Source organism: Camellia sinensis, unplaced genomic scaffold (genome assembly GCF_055761805.1).
Source record: "Camellia sinensis isolate YWXY unplaced genomic scaffold, ASM5576180v1 Unanchor1, whole genome shotgun sequence".
NCBI lineage: Eukaryota > Viridiplantae > Streptophyta > Magnoliopsida > Ericales > Theaceae > Camellia > Camellia sinensis.
Window position 1 is genome coordinate 19,369,237 of NW_028128987.1, and position 24,589 is coordinate 19,393,825.

Below are 24,589 nucleotides of genomic sequence, written 5' to 3' on the forward strand. Positions count from 1 at the left end.
CATGCTTCTGGAAGCAATGTAAAGATGAGGTGCGTCTCTGGGAATAGTATGGAGGTAGATGTGCTAGAAGTCTCTAAGACTCACTCTGGCACTTATGGTGGTTCTCATCCTCCAGGCTTCCTTCCTTCTTCAGGGATGACTGCTACTGTTCTAGCCTCATTAGACGTTGAGATCGATTAGATGCCCCTTGTACGGCCAAGTGACTTTGTTGATGCTAGGAGCCCTTCAGTGGCCCCGGCTTTGCATAATGATTCTCCCTCAGGTAATCTTTCTTTCTGAAGTTTGTCATGTATTCTATCTGTGAGAATTTTTTTTTACTCAAATGGCTTTACTGCTCCCTGCCCCTAATAAGACTTCTTTATCTTTTCTTCAGTGTTAGCAGCTACCGGTGTCCTGCCTTCACCTGCCTCGGACTCTGCTCTGACTCTTCTTGTGACTTCTCATGGTTCTCCGTCTCAAGGGGAGACACCTGCTTTTGAGATGACTGCTAGAGTCTCTTCATCGCAAGTGCCTTCGAATGTTTTGGATCTGAATCTCAGTAATTTCCACTTTGATAGTAATGCTTTTGGTCTTTCCCCTTATTGATCTGTATTCTCAGGCTCAGGACCTCTGCCGAAAGTTTCCCCTCCAGGTGGTTCATCTAACCCGATAGACATTGGGGAGATTCATGAGACGAGTACCTTTCCAGTCCCAATTCCTCCTTTGGCTTCTCGCAAAGTATCATTTCTCCATTATTGGGTAGCTCCTGAGTTTGCTTCAGTTCTATAGCTTATGCATTCGAGTTACCTTGAGACCTTTGCTTCATTTGCTTGCCAATGTCCACTCATTCAGACTGCTCTTCTCAAGTCTTTTGCCACTATCCTATACAGCTTGGACAGGCAACGGCTGTGTGACCTTAACGGGAAAGTAGTCGAGACAGCGTATCAGAGGATCTCTGACATGGAGTATCACCAAGTGGATCTATCATGGCTTCGGAAATGCCTGGATATAGCTTCGAACGCCAGTCGCTGGGTGAAAGTTTTGTTTGTGCTTGCCTCTTATCGGACCTCTATAGATGAGACAAAGGCAACTCTTCATGAACTTGAGTCGGGCTATGCTCGGGGCTTGGAGACTTTAGAGGCACACTCGGATGTTTGTCCTCAGGATCTAAATGTGACGGGCATCTTTTTCATGGGTGTTTTTAGGAGAGATTGAGTTTTTTTTTTTTTTTTGTATTACTTTCTTGCCCATTTCGATAAAAATGTTTTATTTAGGACAATGCAATGAAATGAAAAAATTTTTGCTGTTTGGAGATTTTCGCATTGTTTTCTCATTCTACTTGATAAAATATTTATTTCGAACGATACAATGAAAAGAACAATCATATGCACATGTTTATAAAAGCTGAAATATTCTCATTAATTCTTCAACTTTCTTGACAAAAGTATAATATACTCACTGCAAGTGATGGGATAAACATACACCATAAAGAAAGCCAGCTTCTCCATAACGTAAGGGAAATTTACAACTTTTAGACAAAGTAAGAAAATGAAAATGAATTTCAACATAGATGAGTCTATCTATGGGTAGTAACGCTTGATAAACTTTACATTGAGCGGGCCAATTTGGAAGCCATCTTCAACCCTTACAAGCCTGTAGTACCTGCTTGAGCTTGCTTGAACCACCCTGTAGGGCCCTTCCCATTTTGGAGAAAACATGGGCAAGGATTGTCCTCGCATGATTGGGTTTACGATCTTCCATACTAGATCACCTTCTTCGAACTTTCTTGGCACCATAGTCTGATTATAGGCTCGGGCGATGGACTCATGATACTTTTCCATGACTTTTGCGGCTCTGTCGTTCTTTTCCTCTAATGCTTCCAATCTGGTGGTTCGAGGCTCCAGCACCATCCCCAATGTGAGAGCCATCCGAGCAGATGGTGTTTCCAACTCTATAGGTAACACTGCCTCGGACCCATACACAAGGAAGTAAGGAGTTGCTTGAGTTGGCTTTCTTTTTGAGGTGCGATACGCCCATAGGGCTACTATCAACTATTTGGACCAAGTCCCACCAAATTCATCCATCATCTTGCTCATAATCCTTATCAGTGTCTTGTTTGTGGCCTCTATTTGCCCATTTCCTTTTGAATAGTAGGGTGCGGATTTGTGATGCTTCACTTGGTAAGTCTCTAGGAGGCTCTTCACATATTTGTTTAAGAAAGGTGTGCCGTTGTCCGAGAGGATGGTGTTCGGTACTCTGAACTAGCAAATGATATTTTCCTTGATGAAGTTCGCGACTGCAGGCCCCGTAGCGTTCTTTAGAGGGATTGCTTCGACCCACTTTGTGCTCAATTTCATAGCTGCGAGAATCCATTTGTACCCCTTAGAAGGTGTTGAGATAGGCCCTATCAGATCAAAAGCCCAAGTATGGAATAGCCATGGCGTTCGGATGCTATGTAGGTCTACGGTTGGAGCATGGATCAAATTTTCGTGTTTCTGACAAGTCTGGCACCTCTTCACGTGATAGGACGCATCTGACTCCATAGTCGGCCAATAATACCCAAGGTGTATAAGTTGCTCGAACAGCTGAGCCCCACCTTGATGCTCAATTTCGTGGGCTCTTCCGAGGACTAGATCTAAATCCTCCTTGGAGAGACACCTCAGGGGAGTGCCCTCAATGCTTCTTCTGTAAAGCTTGTTCTGATCAAGAAAGTACTGCCTCGCTCCCCTCTTGAGGTGTGCAATGTCCCTCGCGCTCTCAGGTAGTGTCCCCTCTTTGAGATAGTCAATGTAGACTTGTCTCTAGTCGGGGGTATCAATTTCAAAACAACCCTTATCCTCCCAGATGTATGATTGGAACTTGGGGCATTCTTTCTGTAGTTGATTCGAAAACTTCTCCATCTTGGGCCAATAATAGCCTTGTCTTTGGATCCTTCTGTACAAACTAATATCCCCATCCCCGCAGGACTTGTCATGAATCTGTTGTAGTTGGAAGCTTGCTTCTTGTTGGCCAACACACCGCGCTAGGAATCCAGTACCTCCTCGGAAGTAAATTTCACCTTGAATAATTATGAATTGGGCAAGCTTGGCCATAGTCAATTTTCCAACTTTGCTTTTGAGTTGTTCGAGGACTTCTCCTCTCCAGTCCTCCGAAAGGTCTTTGTCCTCGGGTATTATTGAAGGTTCTATTCTCTTCTTGATAACAATTGTCACCTCCTCCTCTGGAATATCAACTTTTGCCCCTAATGTTGCGAGGGCATCTGAAAACTTGTTGTCGGACCGAGGCACATGCTCTATTTCAACTTTCTGAAATTTGTCAAGAAGCCTTTGGACTGTTGTTCGATATGTGGCTAATGCAAGCTCCTTTAAGACGAATTGTCCTGAAACTTGCTTCACTATCAGCTTTGAGTCCCCCTGAATTCGAATCTGTTTGATATTGTGCTTCTCAGCTGCTATCAAGCCTAAAATAAGAGCCTTATACTCGGCTTCATTATTCGAACAATGGAAATCCAGTTTATAAGATAAATATAACTTTTCCCCACTTTTTCTTGTAAGGATTATTCCGGTTCCTCCTTTCCCTCTGGCTGCTGCTCCGTCAACGCTTAATGTCCAAAAGCTTTCCTCGGAAGCCATAGCTGTATACACTTCTCCTCTTAATTCTTCATTCACTGGTTCATAGTCACCACTTGGAAATTGGGCATGGAGATCGGCTAAGGCTTGACTTTTGATCACCTTGGGAGCTACACATGTGATCTATAATTCACCTAGTACTAACAAACATCTTGCCACCTTGCCGGTTAAAGCAGGCTTGCTGAGGAGGTATTGGATTGGATCACTTCTAGTAACAATTTGAATCTGATGTGCTAAGAAGTAATGTCTAAGCTTTTGGGTGGTGAATACCAAAGCTAAACAATGTCTCTCTACCGAAGTATATCAGACTTCTGCTCCTCGAATCTTTCGGTTAATGTAATACACTGGGCGTTCTGCTCCATCTACATCTTAGACCAATAATGCCCCTATGGACTTGGGGTTGAGGTTAGGTACAACATTAGAGGCACCCCAGGCTACGGGGCTATCATGGTCTAAGGCGAGATCAAGGCTGCCTTGATTCTCTCGAAGGCTTTTTGGGGCTCTTAGTTCCACTCGAACTTGGCATCTCCTTTTAATAATGAGTTGAAAGGGGCAGAGATCTCTGCAAGTGTTGGGATAAACCTCCGAATATAAGACACCCTCCTGAGGAACTTCTTTAACTCCTTCTGAGAATGCGGGGAAGGCATTGCTCTGATAGATTTGACCTTGTCTTCATCTGCCTCGATACCGTGCCTATGTACGAGAAACCTGAGAAACTTCCCAGCAATCGCCCTGAAAGCACATTTGAGAGGATTCATACTCATTTTGAATTTCTGGAACCTCTTGAATACTTTCTCAAGGTCTTGGAGATGGTCCTCTTCTTTCTTGGATTTCACCACTAGATCATCAACATAATCTTCCACCTCATGATGGATCATGTCATGAAAGATTGCAGTCATAGCCCTTTGGTAAGTTGTTCTGGAATTCTTGAGTCCGGAAGACATGACTTTGTAGAACAAGTTTCCGGGAGGTGTTCTAAAAGTAGTCTTTTCTGCGTCCTCTTCAGCCATCTTAATCTGATTGTATCAGTTGAATCCATCCATGAATGAGAACATTTGGTGTCCCGAGGTGGCATCTACGAGGGTGTCGATGTGAGGCAGAGGGAATTCATCTTTCGGGCAAGATTTGTTCAAATCTCGAAAGTTTACACATTCTCTGATTTGACCATTCTTCTTCTTTACTGGCACTATGTTTGCCAACCACGTGGGGTACTGTATTGGCCGGATGAAACCTGATTGTTGAAGTTTTTCAATTTCCTCCTTAATCTTCTCTTCGAGATCTGGATGATATTTTCGAGCAGTTTGCTTGGTTGGCTTGGAGTTTGGGAACACATCAAGATAATGGGAGATTAGGTCAGGATCTAGTCCGGACATTTCTTTATATGATCAAGCAAACACATCTGAGTACCGACTTATTAATTTTAACAACTGTTCCAGCTTCTCTGGGCTAAGGCTCGAACTTATGAATATCGACCTTGGTGCATCTTGTCCATCACTCAGATCTATTTCAATAAGTTGTTCGGGCTGAGGCTTCGGCCCATCTTGCATGCATTCTGGAGCCACTTCAGGCTTTATTACTATGTCATTGTTAGGAGGCTCTTCTTTTGACTCAGAGTCGGTGGCTGAAGAAACCGACTCCCCGCACCATTACAAATAGTACACCATCTTACCCCATTCTCGGACTTTCATCACCTTCCGAGGAATAGACGGACTTTCTGGTCGATATATCGCTCGTTTACTTGATTCTTCCCTTGGTTCCTTGTCATTTTTGATATCCTCCCAATGAGGAATTTTGACCCCCTAAGGCTTAGAGGTGGTGGGAACTTCTTCGACAGCCAATTCAGCGAAGTAGATGGCATCAGAATAATGAGCTTCATAGGTCTCGAAAGACATTTCTGTAGTCTGAATTGTCGCTGTCTTCTTTTCCCATTTAGCCTTAACACACTGATGATAACTTGATGGTACAGCCCCATATCTATGCATCCAGGTCCTCCCTAGAATGATGTGATAATTTGCCTCAAAATCGATAATATGGAACTTGGTGGCCAAGCGAATCTCTTCGACTGCTAAATCAATTGTTACACATCCTATAGTAACTCTCCTTTCTCTACCGAAGCCAGTGATGACTATCGGCTACTTCACAATGCGTTCTTCAGAGATTCCGACCTTTTCTAGAGTAGCGCGAGTCATAATGTTGATAGAGGCTCCACTATCTAGAAATGCCATTTTGAACTCAACTCTGTTAATAAAAGCAGTCACATAAAGCTGGCAGTTATGAGAAAAAAGGATACTTTTGATCAGCCTCGGAGAAAGTAATGGCACTAGATTGCTCTTTTGCCTTCCTCAGGAGAAATCCCTTAGTCGACATGCATTCCTCATGGTGTGCCTTGGCTATATTGATGATAGAATTGGTGATTTTTGTTCTTGCCTCCCTGGAAAGTCCAAGCTGGTTGACGAATTGCTTGAACTTTACACAGTCTTGTAGGGTTTTGGTATAGTGATCTGGATCTTTTTCCACTTTTGGAGGCTCGTAGTTAACCATCTCCTTAGTCTCTTCAAAATAAGATGCCACATAAACATGGTGTCCTCCTTTTCCGTAATACTCTTTTCCTCCTTCTAGATCAAAGGGATCTTTGACCTGATTCATAAAGGTTCTGCCCTTTGAATCGAGAGCACTTCCATAGTAAACTTGCTCACCCTCGGGCTCGAGGATTTCATCTAGATAACAATCATCGTCATCGAGATTGGCGATAGCCTCAATCATCGGGCCTTCATAAGCTATCATAGCAACATTCTTGCCCTTGTCTTGGTGCTGAGGATATGGTTGTTCTCGGATGTTGTAACAACCCCAACCTCTGATTAACGCTAATCCATGATTAATTATGCCTAATTAGAAATTTAGTTGAATCTTGAATTAAAATGCATATGTGTGTGTTGCATTGTTGTGTTTATATCTATTAGGCGTAGAAAGGCCTGTTCACGATTTAGTTTCGGTTTGCGAATTGAAAGCCTTATCGGCATTCGAATTAGAAATTGACTTGATTTATGTGCTAGTTAGAATTTATAGAATTTTATGGTAGGCTTAATTAAAATTCAGTTCGGAACAATTAAATTTGATTAAAATAATGCTATTTGTTTTATTTTGTCAATTACCACTTATTAGGCCTTTTGACCCCACAAAGTTGCCTTTCTCATTTTCATTCCTTCCATAACTAATGCAAGAGATGGGAGAGAGAGAGAGTTGAGGGATTTGGGTCCTAGTTCAAGAATTGACTTCACAAGAGGGGAAATTGGCTAGAAGATTAAAGATAATTTGAAGCTTTGAGTTAGGATCACACTTGTAATCAACCTTAGGTGAGAACTACACTCTTAAACTTTGTATTTAGAGCATTAAGTAAATGAACTCAAGAAGGTTAGGTGGTCAATTAAGCTAAGATTGGAAAATTAAAGCTCAATGCATACATGCATGTGTAATTCATAACATTTGGGTTGCCTTTCTAAAGATTTCTGGCATGCATGTCATAATCCAAGCTTCATTTTAGATATTCCTCATGTTCCATGTCATGTTATCTTAGTTGATCATGCTTTTGGGTTGAACGTTGCATTTGATCATGTTTTGAAGAGCCTTAGCTCAAAAATGTACTTGCATGTGATGTTCATAAATTGATCTTGAATTTAAGTTGAGTTTCTGCAAAATTGATATCCTTTTGGGCCATGATTTCTTGAAATAATCTTTTAAACATGTTGTTCTATGAGTTATTAAGTGTTTTCCAAAGTTTTGGGCCCAGAAAATTTAGTTTGATGCTTCAAAGGTCGAATTTGAGCTTGGTGATCAAATCTAGAATTTCCAGAAATTTGATCCACGCTCGAGCGTGGGACTTTACGCTCGAGCGTGAACTCTAAGCACGTGCACTCCGCTCGAGCGTGGAAGTATACGCTCGAGCGTGAAATGCATATACCCAGAAGTTTGTGGGTTTTACAGTCCGCTCGAGTGAGGGAATATACGCTCGAGCGAGGGTCTGAGTCTCACTCTCGAGCGTTGGTCGAGCGCCCGTCGAGCGTGAAAATCATGCATCCAGCACTTTTTCATGAGTTTACAGTACGCTCGAGCGAGGAGATTCACGCTCGAGCGAAGCTTCATTGTCTGCATGTCCGCTCGAGCGAGGGAAGCCACGCTTGAGCGTAGACCTTATTTTCAGCAAATCTTGAGAAATGTTTTCCAACGCATTCTTGCATCCTCATTCCATCCTAGGCATTTCTAAGCCATGTTTAAGACTCCATAATGAGGATTAAGGGTTAGAAACACACTAAGAGCAAACGACATAAGTTATGTACAATTCGAACGTGTTTTTCAAGTGTGTGTTCGTATGTGTGTTCATGTAGGTCACGCGCCTCAGAACAAGTGAAGGGCCGCCTTACCATCTAGTTAGGGCTACCAATCATCTGTGAGTAATAACTTTGTAAAGTTATGTTCAATGTTAAATATTTTCTGGACATTATGACATGAAATGATTAGTCTTCTAAAATGCTACGCTATGCTTTGAATGAATGAATGATTGTCCAAGATTTTGAAAGTTATTCGTGGCATCCTTAGCATCATATAATATGATCAGAAACGTCTCTGTGCACATGAATCATCAGAATGCCTTCAAGGCCGTCCCTTTATGGGCCATCGGATTTGTTAACGCTAAGGGATGTACCACGTATGATTATATGCAAAATCTGAATATGGAAATGATTACGAATATGTATATGAATCTATTTCTAATAAGAATTTGATTTCTAACTCTGTGATGGACATCATTCATTAAATCCTTTACTCTGTTATTATTCACTAGCTTTAACTCACAGTTTATATTATGTATGTAGGTGAGTCGGCGTGTGACTAGGACCAGAGTTGACGGCCTTTTGTTCTGTTTTTGTCAGCCAACCGTTGTGCCTCTCGAGGAGGTTCTGAACGAAGCCTAAGCCATGGCTGCTTTTGTATTCATGCTAGTCTGTGTGTATGCTCTGTAAAGTCAAGTCTTGGAAAGTACATTCTGTAAATACGTTGTAAATGTTGTGTATCTGGACTTGCGTGTTTATGTATATATAAGTAAGCTTTGAAATGTTCTGTCCCATGTTCGTTACCATAGCTCATTAGACCTTGTCTATGTTGTATAATTGCTTCCGCAGCCCCTTATCTTGTGTTTAGCTGTTCAGAGGCCTTTGGCAATCCACGGATTATTGGCCGATTACGGTGCTAAACCTACAGGGGCGGGTTTGGGTCGTGACAGATGTCTTGAGTCCCTTGCTTTTTAAACCTCAATTCGTCTGCCTCGACTTTATCTCTGAATATTTTTCTAAGAGTCCAACACTTCTCTGTCGGATGTTTCAATGTGCGATGATAGACGCAAAATTTGGCGCTCTCGCAGTCTTTCTTTGATGGAATTTCTTCGACATAAGGCAATTTTAGCTCTTCGTCGGCCACCCATTCATTAACTAGAGCTTTTACCTCCTCGATTCCACGTGGATAAGAAATATTCCCCTTTTCACTATTATATTGCTTCCTCTTCTGGCCTCTATGACCCCCTCCTTGTGACTTTTGGGTATCTGGGGCAGAGGCAGCAGCAACAATAGGTCCACGAGACGATTTAAAGCTAGTCTTGTAACTGGCCTTAAATCTGAACTCCTGAGCTATAGCGATCCCGGTTTTCCCTGTTGTTGTTTAACTATAATCCGGACTTGGTTCCGTAGATTTGTTGTTGTCCTATTCTCATTGCAGGCCTTTACTCTTTGTATTTGAGCCTTGGGTTGTGCTGGGCAGGTTTGAAACAGGTTGGTTGAACATAGAAACCAAGAGTTGATGCCCAGAATTTGGCCTTCACGCTCGAGCGGGGATTTTGACGCTCGAGCGGGCCCTTCGTCGTTGCTTCTCCGCTCGAGCTGGCGTTTTGACGCTCGAGCATGGATTCCCATCTCTCAGTATTTTTTTCCTCTGCAGGTCTTCGTGTGCTCGAGCGGGAGTTTTGACGCTCGAGCGTGAAACTTTGATTTTTGTTCGTCCGCTCGAGCGGGGAGTTTGACGCTCGAGCGGGGACCTAGTCTGCAAAACTTCTGGAAGTGTGCAATCTACGCCCGAGCGGCTCTTTCTGCGCTCGAGCGTGAGTCTGTGTCTGACGCTCGAGCGGGGGTTTCCACGCTCGAGCGGGGAGTCGATTATATCAGTCCATGAAATCACTTTTTGAATCACTTTTTCACACCCGTTTCTCTCTCTTACTTTTTCAAAAAGCCATTTGAGAGCTCCTTTCTCTAAAACCATAACTTCTCTCTAAGTATTGATCTAGCTAGGGTGTTTTCCTCACCTTTGGTCTTTACAAAAGTTGGGTTGATCGTCGAGGGCTTTCCTTTGATCCGAAAATTTCAAGTTTTGGAGCACGTTGAGTTCCGTCATCTTCTTCCCTTGAGCCCCGAATTTGAGGTAGGGATTCCTACTCACTATTATGGTCTTCGACATAGATTATTGGTAGTTTGATAAAGTGTTGAAGTTGGCTGATTTTGGGACTTAGGGTTTCACAATGGTATAAACAAGGGTTTGTTATTTTGATTCTTAAACATGTATTTTGGGGTCTCAAAATGATGATTTGAGTGTTGGTTGTTGATATTTGAACCTATGGTTAATATTGAGAGTTGGGGGAGAAAGCCCTAATTTGTGTATTGATTAATTGATATAATTAAATTTGGGAAAGTTATGAATTTGTGAAATTGAAGTGAATATAATGAAATTGGCTCATTATTTGATGGACTAGTGGAGCTGGATTTATTCATCGCTCATTTGTGAAAATGTTGATAATTTTATCTGTTGGAGCTTTTATTATCTGTTTAGAAATAATTGCTTAGGCTACCCGTGGAGGGTAGTTTCGATTGTTGTAGACAATGCATGAGGATTAGGCAAACTAAAACTAATCGAATGGACGTGTCATAGAGTGTGACTGTTGAATGAATACATTAACTTTATGTATTGATTGATTATGTATGCTACCAATGTGTATATATATATATGTTGTTTTGTGTGAACGGTTTATTGGAAGAAGGGGGTTGGACCTCTAAACCAAACGGTTTATTGGAAGAAAGGGGTTGGACCTCTAAACCAAACGGTTTATTGGAAGAAAGGGGCTGGACCTCTAAACCGAACGGTTTATTGGAAGAAAGGGGCTGGACCTCTAAACCGGAATTTGATACAGCTCATATGCTTATCTATTGAAGTGTTGATATAGCTCATATGCTTATCTATTGAATTGTTGATATAGCTCATATGCTTATCTGTTGATTTGTTGGTATTGCTCATATGCATATCTAATGGGAAGTGGGAAATATTTGACATAAGTTACTGTCTCATCTAGGCTGTTGGCTAGGTTCCGAGCCGTAGTTGAATTGTGAATTGGATAAGAAATGGATAATGAAATGAGACATGAATGCAGTGGTCTTGTAACGAAAGTGGAGTGTGAATTGATTGGTGTGAGTTAAATGTTTATCAATTGCTAAAGTCTTAGTTATTGCTCATACTGTGTTTAGCATATCTCTACTGGGCGTTGGCTCACCCTATATGGGACATCATTTTCAGGTACAGGTAGCATGCCACCTCCAAGGCCATAGCTTGGATGGAGATGAGAGTTGAAGACTCTTTTTGATTCTTTTGTTTGTATTAAACACGTGTACCAAGCCTTGGGCTTTCCTTGTATAGAGTTAGTACTTTTTTTTTTTTTTTTTTTTTTGTAATCAAGTTTTGACTTGGAAAGCTATAAGCCCTTAGGGCATTTACTTTTGTTGTTAACATGTAATATTGTTGTAAGAACTACTCTGATGAATGGAAATGTGTTGATTTCTCTTATCTCAATGCATGTCTAGAGTGTTGGGTTTTGTGTACTATTTTGAGGGCGTTACATGAGCCTGAGGAGTGCTAATGTTCCGAGCTGCTTCTAGTAGTGCCGAGAAGGTGGATAGCTTGTGATTAACTAGAAACATTTTGTACCTGCTCAATGCCCCTTCTAGATAGATTTGAACCAGATAACTTTCCTCCACTGCTTCATGGCAATCCATAGCCTTGTCTTGAAACCTTTCGACGTAGTCAAGGATATCTTCACTTTCCCGTTGCTTTTCTTTACGCAATATAAGTGTGATCACCTTCTCCGCCACTTGAAAGAACTTGGAGTGGAATTTGTTAACCATTTCCTCCCAACTTCGGACAGAGTTTGGGGCTAAATTAACATACCAATTATATGCTCGATCAGTGAGGGGCTTAGAGAATTCTCTCAGCCGGAGGACGTGGTTTGAACCATGAATACCCAGAGTCTCAATGAACCGCACAACATGTTCTCGAGCATTTCCTTGTTTTCCATCGAATTTGATGAACTTCGGCACCGTGTACTCCTTCGGGTATGGATAACTCAACATTTCGATAGGGTAAGGCGGCTTGACATCCGAATCAGGTAAAGAGGGTAAAGTCCTCTTGCCCCGTTCGAGATCGAACATGGCTTGCACATCGGCGAGAGTGAGAAACTGTTCAGGGAGAGAGTTTGATGGTGGCATTCCCGAAACTTGGCTTATGGACCCAAAGACTGAGCTAGGGGTGACTTGGCCGTTCTGGTTTTGCAAATTCATCATTGGTGAGGACATTTGACGATACTGGCCATCAGCGCCTATGGACAAGCTAGTTGGTGATGGGACATTGAATTGAGGCCTGTAAAGTCCACCGTACGACGCAACTATACCTGGTTGGGCTTGCAAATTTGTTGTCGGCACCAAAGGAGGCCTGCTTGGTACTTGAGTAACATTTACTGGTGGTGTAACAAGATTAGGTATGGGCAAAGCTCCTTTTTGCGCCATTATGCCCCTTATATTTTCTTGGACACTAATAGTTGCTGGAGCGCCATTCATTACACCAGAACCTCCCCTAGTCACCATTGGATCTTGGCTTGGCACGCCATGGAGCCCGGGCATGGGCAAACTGCTGCCGTCTACTGTGGTTTGAGCATGTGTTACTGTGGCTGTGTTCCCATGAGCCATGAGCTGACTGGGGCCTATTTCTCCTTGGATTTGATTTTGCACTCCGGCGAGGATAGCTTCACCGCCAGTTTGATTTCTGTTTGGCGCTGGTGCAAAATTAGAACTCATCACCAACATGGTGTGAGTGAGATTCTGAAGAGTGGTAAGAATCTCCTACTGAGTATTTTGAAGTCCTTGAATGGCTTCGAGCAAAAGTGGTTGATCTGGAGCCATGGTCCTGTTATCACCACCATTAGAGGATTTTTGTTAGTGAACTTCATCTTCTCCCGCCATCATTGTTGGAGTTGTGTGGGTTCCAGATCTCGTTGAGACCATTAACCAATCCGCCTCCCCAGTAGAGTCGCCAAATGTATGAGAGGGTTCAAGAACACCATTGGAAAATTCGAAGATCTTCGAAGATCCTTGAAGAAAAATTCGAATTCTCTAGAAAATGATAAGAGGTTTAGATTCTTCAATAGTCTCAACTAAGAACACAAAAGTAAAGAGATGATAGAGATAAGAGATTGGGTGAAGAAGAAGGCAAAGTAGCTAGAGAGAGAATAATGGCAAGGCTCTCTCATGGATCTCCCACTTTTACTCTCAAGGTAGATAATGGAGAAGGGAAATTAATTCTTTCCCAAGAGTTGTCTCTCTAAAATCCATCCCTTGTAAAGCTATGGGTGAGTGCTATTTATAGGCACCTCATGATGTAGGATGGAGCCCATGTGCAAGACACATGGGAAATATTCTCTCTAACGACCTTGTCCGAGGATGTGACTTCTCCGAGGAGGAGGAAAACCCAGAAGAGAAGATTAACCTCTCTGTGAACCCTTTTTCTTAGCCATATCTAACCAATGATCCCCAATCATCCCAAAGGGCTGAGGTTGTCCTAGAGGACCCCGCGTTGCTAAATATTGCCGAGTATCATGGACTCCTCGAGGTCGTGCCACCTCGACCTGGGTATAGGCTAGTTTAACCGAAGAGTGAATTTATCTCCACTCATCGTCCTCGGGATCGGGTCCTTTGTTCGAACTCCATTAGGCCCATGGTTTTAGTGCGTAGATCCCAGAAACTCCGAGCCCACAAATGTTCTGGGACTCATTAACGGAGCGACTTCTAGATTGCGTTTGAATCTATTTAAAGTCCAGGTGCCTAGGATCTCTAGGCTTGCTCAATACCCTTTCGAGTCCGGGCCCCAGTAAGTTTCTAAGTTCATGGATCTGAACCCTTTCAAGGCTTGGAGCAATTCGGCCCGTTTGATGGCAATTAATCCGGGCCTTGGACTTACGATAAATTCAGGCCCACTAACCTTAGGCTATTGGGCCTAATTAATTTAGTGGGCTCAAATTAGCTCATCTTACACAAACAAAAAATGTAATACTCCAATAACGTAACACTCTAATGTAACATATTAAAAAACTCCATAGTATATTTTTTTTTTCCAAACTTAACAATGTAACACTCCAAAAAAAAATTCTTAATTTACTTTTTTTAAACATAACACTTCAATATAACACATCAAAATTTTTAATGTATTTTTTCCAAACATAACACTGCAATAAATGTAATCCTAAACGTAACACTTTAATATAACAAACTCCAATGTAACACACAAAAAAATACTAGCAAACTTCTTAGCGTATTTTTTCCAAACATAACACTCACAGTTTGAAATTATATATTTATCCAAAACTTACTAAGGAATTTTTGTACTCATTTTGGAATGGTTTGAAGAATCCCACATTCTTTTGGAATGATTTTAAGAATCTCACATAATTTTTTTGGAGTGTTACGTTTGAGAAAAGTACACTAAGGAGTTTTTTTGGAGTATTATATTGAAGTGTTACGTTTGAGAAAAATACACTAATAAATTTTTTTTTCAGAACGTTATATTTGAGTGTTACATTGAACTGTTATAGTTTAAAATTATACATTTGCTCAAAACTTATTAAGGAGTTTTCGTACTCCTTTTGAAATGTTTGAATAATCTCATATTTTTTTAGAATGTTTGAAGAATATAACATTTTAAGTCTTTTTTGTACTCTTTTTAAAATGTTTTTTCAAATAAAAAAGATTCCCATATAAAAATTCATCCTAAATTTGATTCCTATAGATTGTGTATTTTACATTTCTAGCACAAAAGGAAAAAAAAAAAAAGAAAAAGAAAAAAAAAGGGAAACATAATGGAAATAAGGGTATAGTTGTAAATCTAATTTTTAAATAATATATTAAATATATCTTTCCAAAATCAATGAGACTAATTGGTTTATAAGATAATCCTTAAGACTAAATAGATTATCATTCCTTAATATGAGATTTATAGGGAAATTTAGGGGGGGGGGGGAATGTTCACTTTTAAAATCATTCTTACAAACTAGTTTTTTGGATTTTTTTTTTTTTTTGGCAAATTACATTGTTAGTCTATGTACTTTGGTTATTGTATTGTTTTAGTCTCTCTAATTTTAATTGAATCAATTTTAACTGAGAATTTTTTTTTATTTTGCAAATTGATCTAATTTTTTTCAATTGTTAGCAATTTTTTTTGTTTTTTATTTTTTATTATTATTATTATTTTTTTTATGGCAAATGTGCATATTAGCAACATGTGTCATACTTTGAGGAATAATATTATAAGCTTGATCAATTTAGTAATTTAACCTCAACCAATTAAATGAAAATTTTCTATCAAAAAAATTAAATGACATTATCAATTGAATTAAATTGGCACAAAATAAAAAATTAAATGTCAAAATTAACCCAATTAAAATTGTAGAAACTAAAATGACACAAGTATTAAAATATAGAAATTACCGATATAATTTGTCCTCTTTTTTTTTATTATTTTAGATATGACTTCAATTCTCATGTCAACTTAATTTTATTTTTATGAATAATTTATAAATTTACAAAGGCACGTGCTAACAAATACGCCCATACATTATTTAGGGGTTGTTTGGAATGACTTAAATAAGTGTATTTTTTGTCTTTTTACGAAAAGATGTACAGAAAAGTAGAGAGGTGATGTGATTGAAAAAAGATAAAAAGATAGATTATTTTTGAGTTGCCAAACTTGGCCTTAATATTAGGATTAGTGTAAAAAGTGTTCTGAAAATAGTAAAAAAGTTAAACTGTGTATTAAATTGAGTGAAAAGTACTACAAAACTAATGGAAAATATATTGGATTCTACACTTATTTTGTGTTTTTCGCAAGACCTATTTACAAAATAAGCAATTACCGGAGTTAGGTTCGACCCAACTGAACCATTCAGTCCACAAATATGGATTTGGGAAGCTGTTAAAATTGGGAAATTTTACTTTAGAAACTTTAAAAAAAAAAAAAAAAAAAAAAAAATTACAGAATCACGAAAAAGATTAACATTTTAATTATTAAAATTTATAAATTTTATCATTGATATGTATTTTTTTATTTTATTTTATTTTATTTTTATGTAAACTTAAGCTGATCTGTTACTTTCCCTTAAAATTCATACCACCGTCGGTAATAGAACGCGGAGCCCCAACAGGATGGGAATATCTCCTTAATTCATGTCTACTCTTTCCTAGAAAATACTAAAACGTGTTTCTTCATATGAGAAAAATTTTACTAATTAATTTTTTCACAGTCCCAAACACACATTATTTGAGGGCTATTTAATTTTTCACAGTCCCAACCCAACTCATTTCGCTTATAAATACAGACCTGTGTCGTCACCTTCCACAGGGCATCTTTTCAAAGATCTAAATCTCTGGGTTTCACTTTCCCTCAAAGAACAACCTTTCTTCAATCTGATTTATCATCGCAAACTTGTTGTTCTTTGAGTTTTGTCGATGGAAATCGAATCTGAAACCATTAATAATGCTGATGATTTAGGACCATTTGCTCGTGCATGGCAATGGTTCAAGGGCTTGCCTGAGATGTTGTGGACTCAGGTAGTTGACGTGGCCACCAAGGCAAAGAAACTTGGGAAAGATGATCCCAGAAGAATAGTTCATTCATTTAAAGTAGGACTTACCATAACTTTGGTCTCCTTGTTCTACTACTGTGACCCTCTCTATGATGGTTTTGGTGTCTCTGCAATGTGGGCTGTTCTTACTGTTGTTGTTGTCTTTGACTTCTCTGTGGGTAAGTTGCCTCATGTCACTCTTCTTATTGGTCATTCTAAATCCTATGGACAGAACTCTCTCACATAATCTGAGATCCACACATTTGATGAGTCTCACTTTTGTGGGAGAGTAGTATTCAATTTTGATTGTACTAGTAATTTTTTCATTTCTAAAAGGTTCTTGTACCATTTCAGCTACAATATAATGTGCATAAATTTTAATGTACTTGAAATTTTGATCTAAATAGATTGGATTGTAATCTCAAGTCATTACAAAAAAATTAAAGTTTTAGAGACCAAAATTTAGAGACACAAATATTTTTTAGGGACCAAATATTTTTGTTGCGAAAAGTGTCGTCATTGTATTTTTAGTAATGAAAATTAGACATTAGTGATGAATTATTATCTTTTTAGGATCAAAATTTTTGTCTCAAAAAATAAATAATTTTGAGACCAAATTATTTTGTCCCTAAAAGTATATTTATTAGTGACATTTTTAAAATTTTGTTGCTAAAAGCCTACTTTTTAGCGACTATTCTCACAACGATAGAAATTGATCCTTAAATATTTTTTGCAACAAAATTTTTACTTTTAGAGATCAAAAAATTTAATCTCTAAAACTCTTATATGTTATAACGAATTATGCATAGCCAAGGTTACCATAAATTTACTTACATCAGATATCCATACTATAAATTCATCTGAAGTTTTGTTACAATCTGTTGAGAATAAATTTATTAAAAAGTTTGATATACCATTTGTTGATGAAAATATTTTCATATATGCCCAAAATAAATTTGCATACATGGATCAACAAAAATGGTTAGCAAGAGACGTAAATTTACAATCGGCCCTGCTGAAGACCCCAGCAGGGAAGGACCCCCAGCACCCCCACCTCCACGTGGAGGGCTGACAATGGATGAAAATCAAAATAAAATATATATATATATATATATTTTTGGACCAATCAAGAGAGACCCCAGTACTCTCACGGGGTCTCATGCATTTTCCAATTTACAATATGCATAATAAATAGTACAATGATAAGATAAATATTTGAAACACAAAACGCGAAAACGCGACGTTAATATTTGAAACACTTCTTTAAAATAATTGACCACTTGACTTCTAGTACCATCTTTTACAGCACCATAAGCTATCCTTGTAACACCTGTTTGGATACCTTTTCTCTCACACATCCCCACACAATTCCTAGTAAGCATAAATGCTTAGCCAACCTAAAAGTGCATTTGGCACACCAACCTTTTTATTACTTTAATAATTGCCTTCATTGGCAATTGCTGTAAATACAAGACAAAGCATACAGGGCAACTTTTTTTTATCAATAATGATAGTTTAAAAAGATCATTAATGGCCTGACATTTAATAAAAAAAGAAAAAATATATAATATTAAGGTGAAAATATCAAATCATTTCTGGTGGGATCTATTATCACATCATTAGTGATAGCACTAATTAGTGCTTTCATTCATTTTCCATTTTTTATATTTTAAGACAAAACCCAACAATTTATGAGTTAAATGTATTTGGTAAGAATAATGTTATATGTATTAATTAATATATTAAGTAGTGTATTAATTGATAACATGACATAATTTAATAGATTTTTAGTATTTATAATTTATATAATGTGTGGATTTAATAATAATGTCATAATTAATATTGGTACATTAGTTAGTATACTAATTAATACATATAGCACCACCGATTTGATAATTGTGATTGTATGATTTTATACTAATAATAATGTAAAGCATCTGATTTTGATTATTTTAACAATTTTGTTTCAGGTGCAACACTTGGAAGGGGCGTAAATAGGGGTTTTGCAACACTGCTTGCTGGTACTCTTGGCGTTGGAGCTCATCGAATTGCTAGTTTTTCTGGAGAAATATGTGAGCCCATACTACTTGGGCTTTTCGTCTTCATACTAGGTAATTTTTCATGCCAAATTAAAATAAATAAATAAACTTTCAAATTAAGTTTGTGCGAAAAAAAAAATATATATATATACATATATTTAGAATGATGTGTTGGCATTTTTAAAATGGGTTGGGCTTTCCTCCCATCCAAGATTTGGATTGGAGACTATTATCCAAACTCGTGCAGCCCATGACGTATCTCATTTCAATAATTCAAATTGTTAACTTTGTTAGGTTATTTGTATATATTATTCACATAAAAAATTAGGTTGATCCGATAATTATAGCGTATTCAATTTATTATATTTGTATATAAAAAAATAGACCACAAGTATAATTTCAAAAATTGACCATTCATTTTTTTTTTTCTTGACAAATATGATAAATAGATCAGGTTTCGGATCGATTTAATAGTAATGATTACCACATTTCTTACCAACCAATTTGAGCAGTAGACTTATTTTATCAGTACGGTATTGATACCAAAAGTGACAAATAAAATATGATGATTCTAGCATTATTGTAAAATTATATATTGGTTTGATGCAGCTGCAGTAGTGACATTCATAAGATTTTTTCCAAGAATGAAAGCAAGATACGATTATGGGCTGCTGATATTTATATTAACATTCTGTTTAATATCAGTATCTGGTTATAGAGATGATGAGGTGTTAGAGATGGCCCACAGGAGGCTATCCACCATACTCATCGGTGGTGCCAGCGCTGTGATTGTATGTGTATGCATTTGTCCAGTGTGGGCTGGCGATGATCTTCACAATTTGGTTGCTTCTAACTTGGAAAAGCTTGGGACCTTCCTTGAAGGTACATTATTATTATAGATGATCTGTCACCATACCCCTTATTACTTGCCTAATTTGAAATAATATTGATATAAAAATAGATTAATTATGCAAAATTTGAATAAACAAGAAGCTATCTAAATAACTTTCATCTACAGAACAAAACTATCATTGTCAAGTCCTTCTGATGGAGATTTTATGTAAAATTTCAATAAAATAAGGTTATGTTTGAATTGGTAGATTTGAAATGAAAGAATTTGAGATTAAACTTTATAACATTGTAGGAGAGTTCATTATTGACATGGATTGTTGGTGAGAAGGAATGAGATGTTAGTAATCATGGATTCTGCTAAAATTATGAGAGATTATTTTATGGTGATTGTAGTTGGAATTCTTTGCTTATTAGTGGTTGAAGGTCTCAGTGATGAATTATTAAAATGTATTTCTCTCATTCTTTGTGGGACATAAGTATTACCGAATCACGTTAATTTTTTAATGTGAGTGTGTTAGTTTATTAATTGATGTATTTTGTTAAAATCATGTTTACCAAATTATTTAAAATTCATTTTTTAAATCTGGGTCTCAATCATACATTGAAACAACTAATTGAATTTGCTTAGTTGACTACCCTTATACATTTCTATGCAGATAGTTCGTTGAGTTTGTTTTTGTCTTTTGTTTTATTATTTATTTATTCTTCATTGAAGGAATATATATATATACACATTTGTAATTTCAATAGCCACCAATATACTTATGATTTGAACTTTATTTCTTTCTTGATTTTTCATTAAGAACTATAACATTTACAAGAGCAAGACTAACTGAATTTACAGGATTTGGAAGTGAATACTTCAAAAAGCAGAGCAATGGAGAATCCAAGGATGACAAAGCACTTCTGCAGGGATATAAAAGTGTTTTGAATTCAAAAAGCACTGAAGAATCCTGGGTAAGTAGTAAACTTGCACTTTAGAATTTGTCGAGGACTAGCCATAAAAGTTCGACAAAGCATATACAATGTTAGCTCTAAGATCTCCGAGAATACAACCTCCACCAGTCGGACTTGGGTTGCCTTTGGAGGCGCTTTGATTAAATAATAATGTCAATAATAATAATATCATATTATTATTATTGTTGTTGTGTAGGCTAATTTTGCAAAATGGGAGCCGAGACATGGCAAATTCAGGTACAGACATCCATGGGAGAAATACCTGAGAATAGGATCTTTGACAAGGCAATGTGCCTGCCGTATTGATGCTCTCAACACCTACCTTAATTCTGATCTCAAGGTACTGACATATACATATACACTCACACTCACACTCACATGAGAAATTACTCATTACATGTACCCTTATGGCATGTTTGATTGGGTGGATTAGAACATGAGATTGGGATTATTAATCCGTGGGCCCAATTATCCTATATTTGTTTTAATATTTTGGTTTAGGATTATTAATCCAATGGATAATTAATCCAACAAATTTGTAGGATTATTAGTAATGGGGTAGGGGTGGGATTATTAATCCAATGAATATTAATCTAATTGGATAATGAATACCACACTAATTTAATAAGATTATTAATACTTCACTATTAATCTTGTGAATCAAACATGACCTTAATTAGTAATAAATTATTAAACAAGAGATGGTCGTGTGTATACCCGTGTGGTTTTGCTGCTTTAGTACACCTCGGTTGTTGTAGCCTCCCCACTCTCCAATCAAACTCCCTTCATGCTCACATGCATTGTTATCTTTCTCTTTGTTTTATTTATTTTGTAGTTTTTTTAAACTAACGGAGCACTATGTTTTCATTTACGAATGATTTGTTCTGCCAAAACATTCAAATTTTTTAGTTTTTTTCACTTTGGTATTTAATGTATGCAATCTGTTAAAATGCCAATCAAAATAAATAACCAAGGTATGATATTTTTGACCATGTATGCATTAGGTCTTTTTCATTTGTTTATACTTGATATAAAATTTTGAAAATATCCTCCTCTTATTATTAATTTTGCATAGGGTTAACACAAGTTACTAAAGCATAATAAATCGCATACTTTGGGGACCAAAGGGGGAAAATAAATAAATACTAAAGTGTACCAGATTGCGTACTTTGAGAACAAAGGTGAAATTTTTTTAAATCGAAGATTTGTGGGTAACAAATTGTATGTTTTTAGGACCAAAAAGAACAAATTTTAAAATTAGGGATTAAAGTATGACAAATCGCATAATTTGAGGAGGATTAGTTTTATCCTATTCTCATGGCTACGAGTTTTCTTATCTTCCTACAAATAACTATGAACTTTGCTTAACTTTGACAATTTTGCAATCCTCTTTTAGGCATGTCCAGAGATGCAAGCGAAAATTGAAGAGTCCAGCACAAAGTTGAGCACAGAGTGTAGCTATGCTTTAAAGGAATTAGCCCTATCAGTCAAAACAATGACCATGCCATCCACTGCCAATTCCCACATGGCAAACTCAAAAATTATTGCAAAAACCCTCAAATCCTTGCTCGAAACAGGCTCATGGCGGGGCGCTGACCTTCTAGATATCATCCCCGCTGCCACTGTAGCTTCGCTGCTCATTGATGTTGCTACTTGCACTGAGAAAATTGCTGAATCTGTTAATGAACTCGCTTCTCTAGCGAAATTCAATAGTGTTGACGATGTAGTAACGAAGGAACCACCCCCATTGACTAGCAAAGAAATGTTGCGGCCGTGTTCGAGTATAGAAGAACCACCCCATCATGTTGTTACAATTCAAAGCCCAGGAGAATGAAATAGTGAATACCAAATAGTTCTTAGCCAATATGTAATGCTCAAGTTGTACATTTCATTTTCAATTGTACAACATGGAGTAATAGGGAAATTGAGTTTCAACTTACAATGGTATGACTACTGAGATTGCCTTTGGATCTTGGATTTATGAAGAGAAAAACAGAAGAAATGGAAAAAGAACACTGCAGTAAATGTTAATACCCTGTTCCTCTAGGCAGAAAACATTTTTTAAAAAATATTATCTTAATTTTTTGCTATTTGGTACAACAGAAAGTAAAAGTCAACGGAAAATAAACTTTTTTAAATGAAAAATATTTTTCACTTTTAAAAGGTAGAAACGTTTTCCGAATTAAAGTTTTATCAATGCCTCCACATTATCACCGCCACCATCTCAATCACCGCCACCAACCACTAATACTATTTTGGTATTTGATACAACAAAAATGAAAGTCAACGGAAAACAAACTTTTTTGAACAGAAAATATTTTTCACTTTTAAAAAGTAGAAATATTTTCAAAATTAAAGTTTTATCAATGCCTTCACCATATCGTCGCCACCATCGCAGTCATCGCTGCCGCCACCAACCACCAATACAACTATTAGTATGTTAATTTTAAACTTGCAACTAAATATAGAAATACTTTTTCTCTGAAAAATAACTGAAAAAATGTTTTCCTCGAAATAAATAAGCGTGAGGTTTATTCTATTATACTCTCCAAGTAGACAAATTTTAAAAACAAAATTACAAAACTCAAATTTAGAGTTAATTTTTTATTGGTTTAATAAAAATAAACATTGTTAGTCTGTCTTTAAAATATATATTAAATGGGATAAATTATGTATTTATTTACTACCTACTTTATTCAAAATATACAATCTTTTCAATAATGAGCCCCAAAACACACATTAATAAAATCCATTCAAACTACTACCAAATATTTCATATTGGGCCTCTCTTATATTTGGACTGGGCTCAGTTCTATTTTACATCAGATGGATTATGTTTTGGTTGAGTTCAAAAATTTTGCAGGGGCCGAACATGTATTGACATAAACATGGAGCATCCAATATTCTTGCAGGGGCCACAACCCACCCTTGATTGTGCCTAGGGATGGCAATTTTCCTCCATCCCACTTTATACCCGCATCTCCCATTCTGTCTTGCATGGATTTTTTCCACCCTATTAAGAAGTGGGGTCGGAACGGGTTTTACTTTTCCTGTCCTGTTCCACCCAAATCCCACCATGATTATATTTATTAAATACATTTATATATATATATTATATAATTTATTTATTTTTTATTATAATAAAGTTAAAACACTAAAACATTATACTACTTAATATTAATTTTTATTTATTTATTTTTCTATCTTATAGAATATAATTCTCATTAATATAAATTATTATTCATAATATACTAAATTATCTATAAATTTTATTAATATTTTCATTTTTCAACTTACAAAATTAACTCGTCTCCTGCCCCACACCCACCCTGCTTCCATCACTCCTCGATTTGCCCCACTTTCGATATAATATGGCGTAGTGATAGATTTTGTAATGATCGGGTACGTTATTTGTCTCGTTCCACCTTGTTTAACCTTGGGTTTGCCTTGTTGGAGTGTCAAGTTTAACCGAGAGTTTTGTTAACGGTGTGGGTTGTTGTGTTTGGAAGCTTATTTCAAAGTCCTTGTTTTTATTTATTTCGGTGTCAAATTTCTCGTGTTTTGAAAGGTGCGAGGTTGGGTCCGAAGTGTCCGATGTTGAGCTGGAAAGTTTCCTGGCTGAAGGGCGAGTCGCACGTGTTGGGCCTTGGGCTGCACGTACGGGAAATGGGCCGCATGTGCGGGAGACAGGGGAGGACCTGGGTTGGCTACTGTATAAAAGGCAGGTGCGGAATGAGGTGCAGAGGAGACGCTGCACGTGTGGGGATAAGTGTCACACGTGTGGGAGACGTTGAGTCTGAAAATTATGCTTTTCTCTTTTCTTGGGCTGTGTGTGTATCACTTTTTGTATAGCTTTCTCTCTCTAAAAACCCATTTTCTCCTCCTTCTCTCTACATTTCCTATACCAAATAAGATCAACACCTTGATTTCTTTAGATCCATTGGAGCTTTGACCAAACATCTTTTATCAAATTTGGAGAGCTAACCGAGGGCTTTATCTTGTGCGGTGGAGATTGGATTTCAACATCGTCAAATTTGGGAGTTTCTCATCTCTTCTTCTTCAAAACTTGAGGTAGAGATTTTCTTAGAGTTATATATATATTTTTGTAACTTTATGTTGGTATTGGAACTCTTTTGGAAAGTGTAGGAATTTTGATTTTGGTTTAT

General features: G+C 37.5%; 1 protein-coding gene across 1 annotated transcript; it reads left to right on the plus strand.

Annotated features, from left to right (window-relative positions):
- Positions 1-16,336: 16,336 nt before the first annotated feature.
- LOC114309349 (aluminum-activated malate transporter 2) lies at positions 16,337-22,362 on the plus strand. The gene is made up of 6 exons (XM_028255058.2): positions 16,337-16,754; positions 18,546-18,686; positions 19,224-19,496; positions 20,311-20,423; positions 20,620-20,763; positions 21,820-22,362. Exons 1-6 carry the CDS (start codon positions 16,460-16,462, stop codon positions 22,255-22,257), a joined length of 1,404 nt encoding a protein of 467 aa, XP_028110859.2. The 5' UTR covers positions 16,337-16,459; the 3' UTR covers positions 22,258-22,362.
- The last annotated feature ends 2,227 nt before the right edge of the window (positions 22,363-24,589 follow it).

Bases quoted from the DNA above. Each gene is read 5' to 3' on its own strand.
- LOC114309349 (XM_028255058.2), top strand. From the start codon at position 16,460: ATGGAAATCGAATCTGAAACCATTAATAATGCTGATGATTTAGGACCA. The intron at 19,497-20,310 runs GTACATTATTAT...CTGAATTTACAG, and splicing joins GCTTGGGACCTTCCTTGAAG to GATTTGGAAGTGAATACTTC. The intron at 20,424-20,619 runs GTAAGTAGTAAA...GTTGTTGTGTAG, and splicing joins AAAGCACTGAAGAATCCTGG to GCTAATTTTGCAAAATGGGA.